We start from the raw sequence: 17,199 nt of genomic DNA, 5'->3' as shown, positions 1-17,199 counted from the left end.
GACGTGAGAATATGATCTCATGCAGTCAGTGGTGCTGCATCATATGATCCAGGGTGTGGTTTCCAGGCAGACTCCGCTATGGAGGTTGGCCCTGACTGACTGACAGAGCAGAGAGCAAGGAGCCGGAACATCTGTTTGTGGGCAGCCAGTGAGTCTGAATACTTGTCTGGTGCCAACTGGAGCCCGAGGCACGTAGCCTACCAGTATTTGTCAAGCTGCCTAGTGTATATCAAACTTCTGATTCAACTTTGACAACATGCCTTCATTTGGAAAAGTTACTATAGGAAATACAGTGCATTCCGAAAGTATTCAGACCCCTTGACTTTTTCCACATTTTGTTACGTTACAGCCTTATTCTAAAATTGATTAAATATTTGTTTTCCTCATCAATCTACACACAATACCCCATATTACCCCATAATGACAAAGCGAAAACAGATAAAAAATAAAAAACAGAAAAACCTTATTCACATAAGTATTCAGACCCTTTGAGCTCAGGTGCATCCCGTTTCCATTCATCATCCTTGACATGTTTCAACAACTTGATTGGAGTCCACCTGTGGTAATTTCAATTGATTGGACATGATTTGGAAAGGCACACACCTGTCTATATAAGGTCCCACAGTTGACAGTACATGTCAGAGCAAAAACCAAGCCATGAGGTCAAAGGAATTGTCCGTAGAGCTCCGAGACAGGATTGTGTCGAGGCACAGATCTGGGGAAGAGTACCAAAAAATGTCTGCAGCATTGAAGGTCCCCAAGAACACAGTGGCCTCCATCATTCTTAAATGGAAGAAGTTTGGAATCACCAAGACTCTTCCTAGAGCTGGCCGCTCGGCCAAACTGAGCAATCGGGGGAGAAGGGCCTTGGTCAGGGAGGTGACCAAGAATCCGCTGGTCACTCTGACAGAGCTCCAGATTGCCACTGTGGAGATGGGAGAACCTTCCAGAAGGTCAACCATCTCTGCAGCACTCCACCAATCAGGCCTTTATGGTAGAGTGGCCAGACGGAAGCCACTCCTCAGTAAAAGCACATGACAGCCCGCTTGGAGTTTACCAAAAGGCACCTAAAGGACTCTCAGACCATGAGAAACAAGATTCTCTGGTCTGATGAAACCAAGATTGAACTCTTTGGCCTGAATGCCAAGCTTCAAGTCTGGAGGAAACCTGGCACCATTCCTACGGTGAAGCATGGTGGTGGCAGCATCATGCTGTGGGGATGTTTTTCAGCGGCAGAGACTGAGAGAGTAGTCAGGATCGAGGGAAAGATGAACAGAGAGATACAGAGAGATCCTTGATGAAAACCTGCTCCAGAGCTCTCAGGACCTCAGACTGGGGCGAAGGTTCACCTTCCAACAGAACAACGACCCTAAGCACACAGTCAAGACAACGCAGGAGTAGCTTCAGGACAAGTCTCTGAATGTCCTTGAGTGGCCCAGCCAGAGCCCGGACTTCAACCCAATCGTACATCTCTGGAGAGACCTGAAAGTAGCTGTGCAGCGACGCTCCCCATCCAACCTGACAGAACTTGAGAAGATCTGCAGAGAAGAATGGGAGAAACTCCCCAAATACAGGTGTGTCAAGCTTGTAGCGTCATACCCAAGAAGACTTGAGGTTGTGATCGCTGCCAATGGTGCTTCAACAAAGTATCGCTGCCAATGGTGCTTCAACAAAGTACTGAGTAAAGGGTCCTAATACTTATGTAAATGTGATATTTAATTTTTTACTACATTTGCAAAAAATTCTAAAAACCTGTTTTTGGTTTGTCATTATGAGGTATGTATGTAGATTGATGAGGGGAAAAAACCATTTAATCCATTTTAAAAGAAGGCTGTAACGTAACAAAATGTGGAAAAAGTCAAGGGGTCTGAATACTTATGAATGCACTGTAAACCAGACTAGACAGCACTCCTTGATTCAATAAGGGCTGTCATGTAATGATTGTGTGGGCACTGTAATACTCTTTTCACACTACAGGGTTGAGCCAATCAGAGCCAAGCCGTATTGTGCTGGCCTGTTTTTATCTACCATAGTTTTCAGAGACTCTACTGGAAAGGAGGATATCCGAGCCAGCACAATACGGTTCGGGTCAGCATGATAGTGTGAAAAGGGTATAACAGTCTTGAACTAAAGTGTTACCCACAGTTGAATCACCTTGCCCAGTCCTCTGGGGTATGTTATGTGTCCTCATTTGCAGGGTGCCCATAAATGCAACAACAAAAAAGTTCCACATGGGTGCTGAGTTAATGACATGGCACAGAGGGCATGGTGCCAGTGTTGGCATAGCCTTGAGGATCCTGTTGTAAGGGACAAAATGCAAAGATGGCCAACTGCCTACTGCACCCACAACAGCTGTGGCATTCATCAATTATTCTTTATCATCATATACAGTGGCAGTAGGACACCTAACCCGAATTGTATTGGGTATATAATTAGCCTAACAAATGGACAATGTGTAAAAATGTAAATAATCTAATGACCGGACAGGATCCATTGCTACTGTAGGTCGTCATACAATGCTCAGCTGCCAGCATAGTTCATATAGCTAAATTACAATCCAAACCCAGCAAGCCTCACAGATGAAGGGCAGTCGCCAAGATATACAGCATGGAAGCAGAATTGTTTTATATAAGACAGCACACTTCCATGGGTTATTGAAGTGATGGACTTGGTCTTCAATTTATAAAACTTGCCAAATTAAAATAACAAGCAATGATAGCATAACAAAATGACCATTAACTGAATTTCTTTGCCACAGACCCACTTCCGACTGATAGTAGAAAGAAAAACATAACAATGTGTTGTATATACAATGATAGAGCTATATCTAGAGTTGATTGAGTACCTAGCGCTGGGAAAAGTGATAGCAGGCAATAACTCAAGGTAAGGCCCCATTATGAGAGTTTTAGGAGGGGATAACGTTTTGTTTAATGTTCAGTAAAGGTTTGCAAAAGTTGTTGGAGTTGTCCTTACGGACAGACATAGTTTGTTTAGGTATTTAAACATGGATGTTATTACCACGTGCATTGTTTAAATACACCGTCACTTTAAGACTTTGACCACTTACCGCTTTATCAAACTCCATCTCTGAAAAGAATCTATACCAAGGCTCATTCTCTAAATGTACATCTTCTGGACTTATGTCCTGAGTCTACAGAGGCATGGCAACAAGGAAAGCAGGAGAAAGACAAAGAGAAGACAGTTCAGACAGCACATAATTTACAGACACAGGTGATGAGGAGATGACACATTTATGATGTGATCCAGACAACATTCCCGACATAATGAATTTCTAAACAAAAGAGTTCCCAATCAGAAAGAATTCCTAAAGATTTCTCTTTATGTGCAGGTGAAATATCCAAGGCAAAAAAAGAAGGACATTTTGGAATTTGGATCTTATACATATTTGTTCTCAAATGTATAAAGACATAGAATGCACATAACATATAATAATATGAAGCAGTCATCTGAATTTTACTCAACTGGAATGTGTAGTGTGTGCATATGTGTAAGAGAAGATACGCAAGTGTAATTCTACATGCTTTCATAGGTCCCATCTGCTTTGTATTCCTATTTGTGAAATACTATTATTTTACTTATTTTAATGTTAATATAAATAGTTTCCTAATATGTTTATATCAATCATTGAGCCACAATGGGAATAAGAAATACAATAATCCACAGAACTACAGCTACAGTATAATAGGCTAAATGAAAATAAGAGACTGTATAGTCCGCTGCTAATGCAGCCAGGAACCTGACACAGAACCACTGACCATGGTCTGTAGTTACAGAGACTGTCACGTCACATGCAGTGTTTGTCTGACAATGATGGACAGCATGAACAAGGCCTTGTTCTCTACTGTTCAGTATGTGGTGCCACTGGGATTGGTCCAAAACCGCATCATAACCCCTAATAGCTTACCATAAAAGACAAACAATGATTACATTATGATATAATCAAATAACTATTATACTGTAGAGGAGATGCAACTCTATTATATTCTGTATGAGCCACACAAAGAGGCTGTTAGCTAAACCAACTGTCAGCTTAAACATATATGCAGCATTTATTTAAAGGCCTACTCCTTAATGAATCTCATGAGGAATTTATGAGTGATACTCTTTAAGAATCAATGGGTGTATGTCATAAAAAATGACTGTAAATATCACAGTGGGCCTTTAATTCCACTTTGATGGAGTTGATTCTATAATTTCAATTGAACCCTGGTAGCGCACACTGTATTGGGACAATGATCTACCTACCGGTATTCATATTGTCAAAGCTAATAAAAAAAGAGACCCCTCACGGACATCGCCTGATGTCACAATATCCATTGCATTATTAATATTTTTACAGGCATTTGCACTTATACTGTGTACTGTGTCCGACTCCTTTCCCAGCAGATTCAATCCAATTCAAGCCGTTGGTTGAAACACTGCAAGACAATGTCCATGGCTTCTAAGTGATACCTCCACACCGCCAGCTAGGTCATCTGTCATTGTAATAGGATCCCCCTTTAGGAATGTTGTACACATGGAAATTCAGTCTACACATACATTGCCTACTAGAGCTGCCCTTGTTAGTGAAGCAGCCACCCTAAGCTCTTAGAGGGAAACAGCTTACACAACATTCGTAGTATAGAGACTGCAGAGGCAAACACAGAAACACACATGTGGCACTGGACGCATGGCTGTCGTACCTTTCTCTCCAGTTTCAGCACCGACGATTTTCCCGGCTCGTACTCGAAGATGCTTTTGGGCTCGGCACGGTACTTCCTGGTGTCTACCTTTTTGTCAGGGGGCTCCCACTTGTTCCTGCAGGAGGGAGGGGAGAGCAAATCCCTATCAAGTCAAGCAGTCTCCATGGCAACCGACTGGGGCTAGTGTTTTGGGTGACAGCTCCATCATCAACAGCGTTTTCCCATACAGTAAAGCTCATGCCCCTCCCACTCCCCATCTCTTTTTCCTCTTGTTCTCTCTCTCTCCATCAGCGCTGTCTTATGAAATGTTTTATAAATAATAAAATATACCGTCATGTCAAGGCATGAATCAAATCATGCTAGCGAATTAGACTGAACCAAAGACCCTAGCTGCATTTCCTGAGAGAATACACCACAAGGTGTGGTCAATGTCATCTGCTTCAGGATATAGAATTCCACTTTGGTTCCACTGGGAATAAGGGGGCAAAGACTAAAACAACTGGGCCTAGTGTTGCATTTAATATTTTTACGGAAGTTTGAAACAAATGCTTTCTATTACACCTGTTAGTTACGGATCAAACAGCTTATTGTAGTGGGGAAATCCAGGTATTTCATCATGTTACTTGTAAAACACAAAAGTCATTGTCAAAGAGCAGAGAGTGTTCCACAAGCGGTCAACAAACACAAATGCGGTCTCAGATGGTTCAAACGCTAGAGGTAACTAGAGGAAACATGTATATACCAAGGAAGGCGCTCGAGCCAATCAGGCACGCCATCCGCAGCTTCCGTGAGCAACAGTTTATCCTCTATCACCTGTCTTCCTTAATTAATTCATCACTCATTCCTCCACACGCCTAGGAGAGTGGATTTTCTTTGTCAGCACTGACATTAAGGGGAGGGGTGAGGAGGCTGTTTAGTCACATCTAGTATGACAACAAGCACATGAGTTAGTAGAGGTTAGAGAGGACCTAACTGGAGGTTACCATGATTCAATGTCAGAGGTGAGGATGTACTGCTCTGTACTCGTCTAATTCTAATTCCTAAAAAAACTTCTAATATAAACACAAAAGTTGAATTCTTGAATGTTTGACAAGCATGTATTCAAGTGTGTAGGTTACATGTTATGTGGTGTATGTATACTGTACCTCATTAAATATTCACTATCACACCAAACATTAATATAATCGTATACCTCTTATTGTATCTCATTACAGTCCCTCACTTAAAAGTGCTACAAAAAATGCATCCCCTTGTGAACTGCTCTGCAGAGGTAACACATTTATTATGAAGAGTGAGTTCAATGGGTTAAGAGGTCTTCGAGGATACACTATACTACTCTCCATGTTAAAAGGAAGCAGCAATAGAAAAGGACTTACCTTTTGGAAGGTTTGAGGGAAGAGGACCGCGTTGGCACAGGTATAGACAACCTATGGTCAACTTCAGCAGCACTTTTTGACCGTGGGACCCCTTTCACTGAAAATAAACACACAAGAACAACAGACACTGCTATGAAAGCAGCTTGTAATGTTTAGCTTAAACTGAAATAATCTGAAATATTTTCTCAGTGTGTTAAGTCCCTCCTATATCTCAGTTGGTAGAGCATGGCGCTTGCAACGCCAGGGTTGTGGGTTCGATTCCCACGGGGGGCCAGTATGAAACATTTATGCACTCACTAACTGTAAGTCACTCTGGATAAGAGCGTCTGCTAAATGACTAAAATGTCAATGTAAAGTGTCTGAGTAGGGAATGTGATTGTACAGTACATTTAAACAAGATCCAAAGATCATGCTACTGAGATCACAATATAGATATTATATTAATTTCTCAATCTATGAGCATGACAATTGCCAAAACTCACCATCTTCCACAAAACCGTTGGGGGAGTGACCATCATCTGAAAGAGAGAGAAAAAACATGATTATTTATTGACTATAAACATGTACTTACTAGCCTGCTACAAGATTATAACAAACACTAGGTCAATCCACTGGCAGTTCCACTTGTATACGGTCTATGCTATGCAGTGTTAATCAAGGGTGACCCAATCTATTATCTGTTAATGAGCTTGTTATAGTGGTGCTACATATTTAAGATACTCAATATAACCAGTAGAGGTCGCTTTGGTAGCACCAGTGCCACACTATAATGACAGAATTCTGTGAACTGCTTATTATAGCAATGTTACAAGCAGTGAACTTGTAGAATGGCAAGGTCAAGTATGTGTTTACTACATTAATCAACTGTACAAGACTGACACCTTAACGCAGGCTTTCCCAAACTAGGTCCTGCCCCCCGGGAGCACGTTTAGTTTTTTGCCCTAGCGCTACACAGCTGATTCAAATAACCAACTCGGGACCGAGTTTGGGAAACCTTGCGTTAACGTGTCAGTTTTGTACAGTTGATTAACCTTGCCTCAACACATGCTCTAAGATATCTACAACAGATGTGTGATTAAGAATAAAACATGTATAAAACAAAATGTTCGGGGGGGGGGGGGGGATTACAGACCATGCGTCTACAACAATAGCTTTCCAGGAGAGGCCAGCTTTTTTTAAATAAACATCTAATCATGATGGCTGAAAATCAATACTCATTGTTAATTCAAATACATTATGCTGATAGATACAGTATGTATTTCATACATTTCTGCTGTAACGCAGGGTATAGCCAGAGCCTTATATCAAATATAAGGCTATAAAACCGGGTACAGCTCTTCAAAGGGCACAGTAAGCGTCTCTTCCTCTTCTGTAATTGCCCAGTACAGTACGTCCTTTATTCCATTAGTTCAGACATTATATTTCTTCAAACACACTGTAAATAGAGTGCTTTTCATAGGTTGTGTCAGTCAAAACACTTCAGAAGAAGCATTACTTCTCTATAAACAGATCCAATCGATTAACATCCTTATGAATAAGTAATGCAGTTCTTGGAAATTTCGGAATAGTCTACACATTTCGTACAAACTTTCTTCGATCAACTATTTGATTTATTGCTCAATTGATTGATTGATTCAGTGAATAACTAGACATATCAGCTTGCCTGGAAGCAGACATGAGCAGAAACAAAGGAAAAGGAAGTAGGTCTGTACACAGTACATATATACTGTACAAAACTGCATGCAGGGGGATGTAAGCCTACATTAGACATGCTTGGCATTTATGATTTAAAAACAACTGTCAACTGTTAGATAGTACAAACAGCTAAATAACTATTATTTCAGTGGGTCAATACAGAATAACTGAATGCACATGCACACACAAATAGAGCGTTTTTACACCGATTAGACCCGATTGAATTTAGTCTAGTGTAAAAAGGCTAATAATCTACTGTAGATGGAACACAGGCCGTGTGGTCTACTACTGCCTGTACAGTACATACAGAGCCTCTCTGTCGTGCTTGGTTGCTGTAATCTACGCACTTGAGCACCATCTAGTGGCTCAAATGTTCCCAATCTAGCTACAGTACTGCATTTTTTGTTCAGGAAGAACTTGACTTGCCAGGAAATATCTGTACATTAATATATACATTTTAAAACGTGAGCAGAGCTTACAATCTATTTTGTATGGATTAGTTAATGCGAATTGTTATTTTTTGCATTAATGTTAAATATCAGACAACAGTTAAAGTGAATTCGCAGTGTAGTTTTCTATTAGTCTCACTCTTAGTTTTGCTAAGCAATCAAGTGCTCCATTTACAGACCCGTTTTCAATTCTATCATGGCAATGGTAAGTAACAAAAGCAGAGTCAATGCAGTAATAAGGGCATTATAAAGAAGGGATTATACATGATTAGTAAAGTCAGGAAGTGGAGCCATGATTGCTACTGGGTACCTGTGGTTTTCATCTGCCTAGGATCATAGGATTCAGGGAATATGTAGGTGGGGCGGTATGGGTTTTCCTCAACAGGTTCTGAGCGAGGCGACAGAGACACAAAACACACACAGCGTGACAGCAATGAACACACTCACAGACTCACAAAGACAACAGCTTGACAGAAACAACTGACACGCAGGTCAACATCAAGTCAAACACACACGAGAACAGTGAGTTAGATTTTCATTATGATCCCCTTACCTGGAATTCTGTGTATTTGTTTGAACATGTTCTTGTACCAGTCCTTGGACTTCTCTGTGTTCTGAAAATAACATAGTCATGGTTTTTGCCATATTTAAAAATAAACAGGGGTTCTGACAAATATATGGGTAAAAGTAGATTAGCGATTGGCAGTGAGGCATATTGATTTACTCCCATGGCTGCAGGAAGTAGGGGTGCTGATAAATCAGAAAAAAATAATAATAAGTACTACACTGGGCCTTTATTACTCCTGTATGAGCGGACCAAAATAGCCATCAGCAGCACGGGGAGAATGTCACGGTTTCGGCCGAGGCTGCCTCTCTTCCTTGCTCGGGCAGGCTTCGGCGTTCGTCGTCTCCGGAATACTAGCTGCCACCGTTGCATGTTTCTATGTTCGTTTGCTTTTGTCTGATTGTTGTTACACCTGTTAGCGTTTAGTGTAATTAGTGTCCTATAAGTTCTCGTTGTGTTTGTCTAGTGTTGTGTGTGATTGTTTTACTGTCGTGCCGGTAGGCTGTATTTCTACTGTTTGCTCGGTTGAGCTATCTCCATTGTTTGGAGTGTTTTTGTCGCACCTGTTAGTGCGCCCGTTATTTTCGCCTACGTGCGGAGTTTCGCCTCAGGGCGTTTGTTTGTGATTGTTTTTCGTGTGCATCACTAAAGTCTGTTGGACTAACGTTCTGCGTCCTGCGCCTGATTCCACCACCACACCCACCTACATCTACCTTGACAGAGAACCCCCCCCAGCCCTAAACATCTTCCCGTGGCCATGTGTACTCCTCAGCATCAAATGAAAAATGCCCTGTGAAGATTATTTTAAAAAGGCACAAAGTTAATTACAATGTTTTTGGGCCTTACACAATTATGCACAACTCATAACATCTGGACTCATAGGTTTGTGTTCTTAGCTGTAGTTGTTGTCATTGTTTGGCATGACCACGAACATAGGAGTTGGCTATACAGTTCAAACAGATCTGGGACCAGGCTACTGTCCTCTCTTTATACAGTAACGTAATGTTTTCTTACCCGTACTGGCACGATGGGCTGGTTCAGTGGGCCCAAGACGGGGGATTGTGAGAACCTCATCCTCTTGCCATCCATGTCTGGGTGTTGGCTCTGTTCCCTCTCTGCCCCAATTATAGGTCCTGGATCAGGCGATTTGTCCCTCTCTGGGGCGGGGTCTGAAAAAGCCAACATTGCTGTGTCAAAGGGAAGAGAAGCCCTACAGTGGGTTCTACTAGTCAAAATGTAGTAGATGCACTGTACTTTAGGTCTACATAAATGGTGGGCAACCAGTTTACCCCATATAATCCACAAGCATACTATGCAAATGATATACATTAATTTTAATGGTGAAACATGATTATGAACAAGATTACACAAAAATACCACGGCAATGAAAATACTTAGTTTGAGATACCAAATTATATATAAAAGTCATTTTTTAATAAGATATCATGGTATTGTATGGGGTACTCTCCATCCGTGGTATTGGACTGAAACAGGAAGGGACTATTTGGACGAAAAAGGGGCTAAATTGCCTTTATTATTGCGTAATGAAACTGAATGATGTCCAGCCAGGGGCTGGAACTACGACAGAGGAAGCACTGCACAAATATCCAGTAGACAACACACAATTTGCTAGAACTTCAGAGCATACCTTTCATTCTAGAAATATGCTTTTGTTGCTCTGTTGTGAAGAGAGGACAGAGATGGGCAAAGGACAATAAAACAAAGCTAATCAAAGGGGTCAAGTCTGAGCTGCTCTGAGCTGGTCAATCCATGTTGGCTAACATACAGACAGGTCCAAGCAGCCTTTCAGTCAGTCTCACTGGACTCTCTATCCCAGACACATAAATGCACAAAAAACAATGCAGCAATGTCTGACGACTAAACAGATATTGATAACAAAACTGCTATCGGCACACAAAGTGAAGGACACTTGTCACGAATTCAGCCGAGGCTGCCCCTCCTCCTTGCTCGGGCAGGTTTCGGCGTTCGTCGTCACCGGAGTACTAGCTTCTACCGATCCATGTTTCTATGTTCTACTTGTTTTGTCTGTATTGGTCTCACCTGTTTCCCATCATGTAATTATGTCTTCCCTATTTAACCCTCTGGCTCACACTGTGTGTTGTGCGTGTTTGTTCATGTTTTGGTTGTCGTACGTGAGCGGGTTTGTTCCTCCCTGCGTGGAGGTATGTTCATTAAGATACCTACGAGTAAAGTACATTTTTCGATTAGCTCTGTGTCCTGCGCCTGACTTCGTCCTACTGCATTACACTGACGCCTTGACAGAAACATGCACCAAATATGGAGTCAGCAGGTACAACCATGCCAGCCGGATCGATGGAGGAACGCGTCCAACAACAAGCGACCATGATCCAGGCTCTCGGCACCGCAACGGAACGCGTGGTGAATACTATGGAGCGATGGGAGAGAGGAGGTTTTCCTATTCCTCCTCCAACTACACCACCACCTACACCGCTGTCCACCTTTTCACCACCTGGGTCCAGTGGGATTCGGCTCTCGCTCCCGAGGGCATACGACGGTACAGCTGCCGGATGTCAGGGTTTTCTGCTCCAGGTAGAGCTATACCTGGCAACCATCCACCTGGCTCCCTCGGGATACGAGAGTGTGTCCGCCCTCATCTCCTGTCTGTCCGGGAAAGCGCTCGAGTGGGTCAACGCCGAGTGGGGAGGAATAGACGCAGCATCTGTACGTTATGAGGAGTTTACCTGCCGCTTTCGGGCGGTATTCGATCATCCACCGGAGGGGAGAGCGGCGGGCAAACGTCTATTCCACCTCAGACATGGGAAGAGGAGTGCACAGGATTTTGCACCCGGACTTTAGGACTCTGGCTGCCAGCGCAGGATGGAATGAGAAGGCCCTTATCGACAACTACCAATGCAGCCTAAGGGAGGACGTTCGTCGGGAACTGGCCTGCAGGGACACCAACCTTAACCTGGACCAACTGGTGGATATGTCATTCAGGCTGGATAACCTGTTGGCCACCCGCGGATGTCCGGATCAGGGGCCGTCCATTCCATCCCCCTATGGAGCTCGGAGGTGCTGCTCTTAGGGAGACCGGTAGAGGGGCCGTCCCCTGCACCAACTGTGGCCGCAGAGGACACATTGCTGGTCGGTGCTGGGGAGGGTCTTTAAGGAGTCGAGGCAGTAGGCAGAACACTGGTGGACCGTTTCAGGTGAGTAGGCACCCGACTCACCCAGAGCTCCCTGTTGCGCATATGTGTATAGATGTTGTATTTACAGAGTTTTCCCCTCATTCTCAGCATAAGGCGCTATTAGATTCAGGCGCAGCTGGGAACTTTATTGATCGTCAGTTTTCCCGTAGTTTAGGGATTCCTATTGTGCCTGTTGATGTACCCTTCCCTGTACATTCCCTAGATAGTCGCCCTTTAGGGTCAGGTCTGATTAGGGAGGTCACAGCTCCACTCTGGATGAAGACGCAGGAGGGTCATGAGGAAAAATTAGTCTCTATCTGATTGATTCTCCTGCGTTTCCAGTGGTGTTGGGGCTTCCCTGGTTAACCTCTCATGACCCCACTATTTCATGGCAACAGAGGGCTCTCAAGGGATGGTCAAGTCAGTGCTCGGGGAGGTGTGTAGGTGTTTCTGTAGGGGCAACTACGGTGGAAAGTCCAAACCAGGTTTCCACCATGCACATTCCGCCTGAATATGCAGATTTGGCTCTCGCCTTCTGTAAAAAGAAGGCGACTCAATTACCACCCCATCGACAGGGGGATTGTGCGATAAACCTCCAGGTAGGCGCTGCACTTCCCCGGAGTCACATGTATCCTCTGTCACAGGAGGAGACGGCGGCTATGGAAACATATGTCACCGAATCTCTGAGGCAGGGATACATTCGGCCTTCCACTTCCCCTGTCTCCTCGAGTTTCTTTTTTGTGAAGAAGAAGGATGGGGGCTTACGCCCGTGCATTGACTACTGTGGTCTTAATCAGATCACTGTGAAGTACAGCTATCCACTACCTCTGATTGCTAGTATGACGGAGTCATTGCACAGGGCGCGCTTCTTTACTAAATTGGATCTCAGGAACGCGTACAACCTGGTGCGTATCCGGGAGGGAGATGAGTGGAAGACAGCATTCAGTACCACCTCTGGGCACTATGAGTACCTCGTCATGCCATACGGGTTGATGAATGCTCCATCAGTCTTCCAATCCTTTGTTGATGAGATTTTCAGGGACCTGCACAGACAGGGTGTAGTGGTGTATATTGATGACATTCTCATATCCTCCGCTACACGGGCCGAGCATGTGTCCCTGGTGCGTCAGGTGCTTAGTCGACTGTTGGAGCATGACCTGTATCTGAAGGCGGAGAAATGTCTGTTCTTCCAAGAGTCCATCTCCTTCCTAGGGCACCGCCTGTCTGCGTCAGGTGTGGAGATGGAGATTGACCGCATTTCGGCCGTGCGTAATTGGCCGACTCCAACCACAGTGAAGGAGGTGCAGCAATTCTTGGGTTTTGCCAACTACTACCGGAGGTTTATCCGGGGCTTTGGTCAGGTAGCGGCTCCCATTACCTCCTTGCTGAAGGGGGGACCGGTGCGTCTGCAGTGGTCAGCTGAGGCGGACAGGGCTTTTGGTCACCTGAAGGACCTGTATACCTCGGCTCCAGTGCTGGCTCATCCGGATCCCTCCTTAGCATTCCAGGTTGAGGTGGACGCGTCCGAGGCTGGGATAGGAGCTGTACTGTCTCAGCGCTCGGGTACGCCACCAAAGCTCTGCCCCTGTGCTTTCTTTTCGAAGAAGCTCAGCCCGGCGGAGCGCAACTATGATGTGGGGGACCGGGAGCTGTTAGCTGTGGTTAAAGCTCTGAAAGTGTTTAGGGATTGGCTTGAGGGGGCTAAACACCCTTTTCTCATTTTGACTGACCACCGCAATCTGGAGTACATCCGGGTGGCGAGGAGATTGAACCCTCGCCAGGCAAGGTGGGCCATGTTCTTCACTCGTTTTGTGTTTACTCTTTCTTACAGACCAGGTTCCCAGAACGCTAAGGCAGACGCCCTGTCCCGACTGTATGACACAGAGGAGAGGTCCAATGAGCCCACTCCCACACTTCTGGCGTCGTGTCTGGTGGCACCGGTGGTGTGGGAGGTTGATGCGGACATCGAGCGGGCGTTACGTACCGAGCCCACTCCCCCCCCAGTGTCGCATGTACGTGCCGCTCGAGGTTCGCAATCGATTGATCTATTGGGCTCACACGTCACCCTCCTCTGGTCATCCTGGCATCGGTCGGACAGTGCACTGTCTTAGTGGGAAGTACTGGTGGCCCACTTTAGCCAAGGACGTGAGGGTTTATGTTTCCTCCTGCTCGGTGTGCGCCCAGTGTAAGGCACCTAGACACCTGCCCAGAGGGAAATTACAACCCCTACCCGTTCCACAACGGCCGTGGTCCCACCTATCGGTGGATTTTGTTACGGACCTTCTCCCCTCACAAGGGAACACCACGATCCTGGTCGTTGTGGATCGGTTTTCAAAGTCCTGCCGTCTCATTCCTATGCCAGGTCTCCCTACGGCACTACGGGGTACCTGAGGATATTGTATCGGATCGGGGTCCCCAGTTCACCTCAAGGGTCTGTAGGGCATTCATGGAACGTCTGGGGGTCTTGATCAGCCTGACCTCAGGTTTTCACCCCGAGAGTAATGGGCAGGTGGAGAGAGTTAACCAGGATGTGGGTAGGTTTCTGCGGTCCTATTGCCAGGATCGGCCAAGGGAGTGGTCGGGTTTTATCCCCTGGGCAGAGATGGCCCAAAACTCACTCCGCCACTCCTCCACTAACCTTTCTCCGTTTCAGTGTGTGTTAGGTTATCAGCCGGTCCTGGCACCTTGGCATCAGAGCCAGATCGAGGCTCCTGCGGTGGATGAGTGGTTTCGGCACTTGGAAGAGACCTGGAACGCTGCCCATGTACGCCTGCAGCGGGCCATCAGGCGACAAAAGGCGAGTTTGTGGGGCCATTTAAAGTCCTGAGGAGATTGAACAAGGTTTGTTATAGGTTACAGCTTCCTCCTAATTACCGTATTAACCGCTCGTTCCATGTGTCTCTCCTCAGGCCGGTAGTAGCTGGTCCACTCCAGGAGTCTGAGGTACGGGAGGTTCCTCCGCCCCCACTGGACATCGAGGGGGCACCGGCGTACTCGGTCCGTTCCATCTTGGATTCGAGACATGCAGTATCTCGTGGAGTGGGAGGGGTACGGTCCGGAGGAACGGTGCTGGGTCCCTAGGAGGGACATCCTCGATCCCTCCATGTTGAGGGAATTTCACCGTCGTCATCCGACTCGCCCTGTTCCGCGTCCTCCTGGCCGTCCCCGAGGCCGGGGCTGACGCGCGGCTCCGGGGGGGGGGGGGGGTACTGTCACGAATTCAGCCGATGCTGCCCCTCCTCCTTGCTCGGGCAGGCTTCGGCGTTCGTCGTCACCGGAGTACTAGCTGCTACCGATCCATGTTTCTATGTTCTACTTGTTTTGTTTGTATTGGTCTCACCTGTTCCCCATCATGTAATTAGGTCTTCCTTATTTAACCCTCTGGCTCACACTGTGTGAGCGGGTTTGCGGGTGACACGTGAGCGGGTTTGTTCCTCCCTGCGTGGAGGTATGTTCATTAAGATACCTACGAGTAAAGTACATTTTTCGATTAGCTCTGTGTCCTGCGCCTGACTTCGTCCTACCGCATTACACTGACGCCTTGACAACACTGAAGCATTGTTGTACCTGATTTATCTGATTTTCCATACTTTTGATTTAAAAAAGCTTTCAGTGTCTGAACTTTCCATTTAAACAAATCAATGGAGTCCATCCTTCACAGTGTGGTCAACTGTTTGCATGGCAATTTCACCCATAACCCACATATAGTACTACCCAGAATCAGAAGTGCTTACCTCTGTTGTGTTGTAGCAGAACTATGTTTGGGTTGACAGTGTTGGTGGTGGATGGGTAGGCAGAGGGGGCCTTTGTCAAAGTAATATGGTTCTGAATGTCAGAGGAGGCAGGAAGCTGGTGTTGTTCTGTGCTCACAGGATAATTTCCCTGGTAATGAGTGAATAAAACTCGTAAGTGATGCTGTTCCTCTCTTATAGAAGTTTTGGATAATAACAATAAACTGGATAGTATGAGTAAAAAGGCCAAGAAGTTGCGTATTAATAAATTCTGGTTTTGCAAATACATAATACATTTACATATACATAATAACAATTGACACTCAACAGCAAAAATACACCAAATAGAGCTATTTAAATCACAATTAAATCTGATTTTAATCACATTAAACAAGCATAGCATTATTCAATTTACAGTATTATCCCTAAATGCCAAAAATAGGGGAAATTAACAAAAGCTTATTCACTGATTAGATAATACATACCTGGAGTTGAGTTCTATTGACTGTAGGTAAATCAGCTGTGATGTCGTGGAAGCATCCCTCAGTCAATCCTGTTAGAGAGCTGTCTCCATTGATCTGGCCGATCCAACTACCTGAAATGATCCCAAAACAATCCAGCAAATAGCAGTGCAAGACAAACCTCTCAGAAACCTAACAATACTGAAAGATACACAAACAAACTACTGTACTCTTGGCAATGTTTGTCTTTTGGTGATCAACCTGTTTCAAAGTTGATCACCAAACTACAAACAGGAAACAATTAATCCTCAATTAAATAAATCACTGGATAATCCTGCGGGGACAAAAAGCTTCCCATAGTGCTTTTCCCGTACAGAGATGCTAATATCCCCATGGAGAAATAAAATAATGATTCTCCCACAATCTGTGAACTTTGTTATCAGAACAAGGCGCCTATTCAGTGGTCTGTAAAGGCTGTTTGTTCCAATGGCCTTTATATTCAGGCTCGCAATTAAAGCATCTTCCCAAAAGCCTTGGCCAATCTCCAGCCCAGTTCTAACGTGCTGAACGCAACAAACAAGTCCACAGTCAAGGCTCATACATTTTCCAAAGTGCAGTGGGCAGGTCCGAACAAAAGGGGTCTTTGACGAAACACATGAAAATATGAGCAATCATGGTCAATGATTCTGTGTTGTGCTGGGAAACCAAATATAAATACACTTAAAAATGTGTCAAGTTATCTCACTTTAATATCAAAACATACTGAAATATGGGTATAAGTGAGTCCAGCTGAACTTCATGAAGTATCTCAAACATTTTAAGACTTGGTAGCTTAGTGGTTAAGAACGTTGTGCCAGTAACTGAAATGTTGCTGGTTCTAATCCCTGAGCAGACTAGGTGAAAAATCTGTCGATGTGCCCTTGAGCAAGGCACTTAACCCTAATTGCTCATGTAAGTCGCTCTGGATAAGAGCGTCTGCTAAAAATGACAAAAATAAAATAAAATAAAGACTTCTATGAACAGAAAAGCTTGGGAATACAGTGAATTCT

General features: G+C 44.8%; 1 protein-coding gene across 1 annotated transcript in view; it reads right to left on the bottom strand.

The window, feature by feature from the left end:
• The window catches only part of LOC311127947 (sorbin and SH3 domain-containing protein 1-like), a 102,058-nt gene that overhangs the window by 33,744 nt on the left and 51,115 nt on the right, over positions 1 to 17,199 (bottom strand). Inside the window, exons 5-13 of the mRNA XM_084159849.1 lie at positions 16,175 to 16,284; positions 15,693 to 15,840; positions 9,803 to 9,957; positions 8,777 to 8,837; positions 8,534 to 8,611; positions 6,562 to 6,597; positions 6,080 to 6,176; positions 4,704 to 4,818; positions 3,068 to 3,151 (exon numbers count right to left, since the gene is read on the bottom strand). Of these exons, the coding sequence (XP_084015975.1) occupies positions 3,068 to 3,151; positions 4,704 to 4,818; positions 6,080 to 6,176; positions 6,562 to 6,597; positions 8,534 to 8,611; positions 8,777 to 8,837; positions 9,803 to 9,957; positions 15,693 to 15,840; positions 16,175 to 16,284 (884 nt within the window). The remainder of the gene's footprint in view (positions 1 to 3,067; positions 3,152 to 4,703; positions 4,819 to 6,079; positions 6,177 to 6,561; positions 6,598 to 8,533; positions 8,612 to 8,776; positions 8,838 to 9,802; positions 9,958 to 15,692; positions 15,841 to 16,174; positions 16,285 to 17,199) is intronic.

Source organism: Coregonus lavaretus (assembly GCF_964263955.1).
Source record: "Coregonus lavaretus genome assembly, chromosome: 1".
Lineage (NCBI taxonomy): Eukaryota > Metazoa > Chordata > Actinopteri > Salmoniformes > Salmonidae > Coregonus > Coregonus lavaretus.
This window is presented reverse-complemented; position numbering and strand designations above follow the sequence as displayed.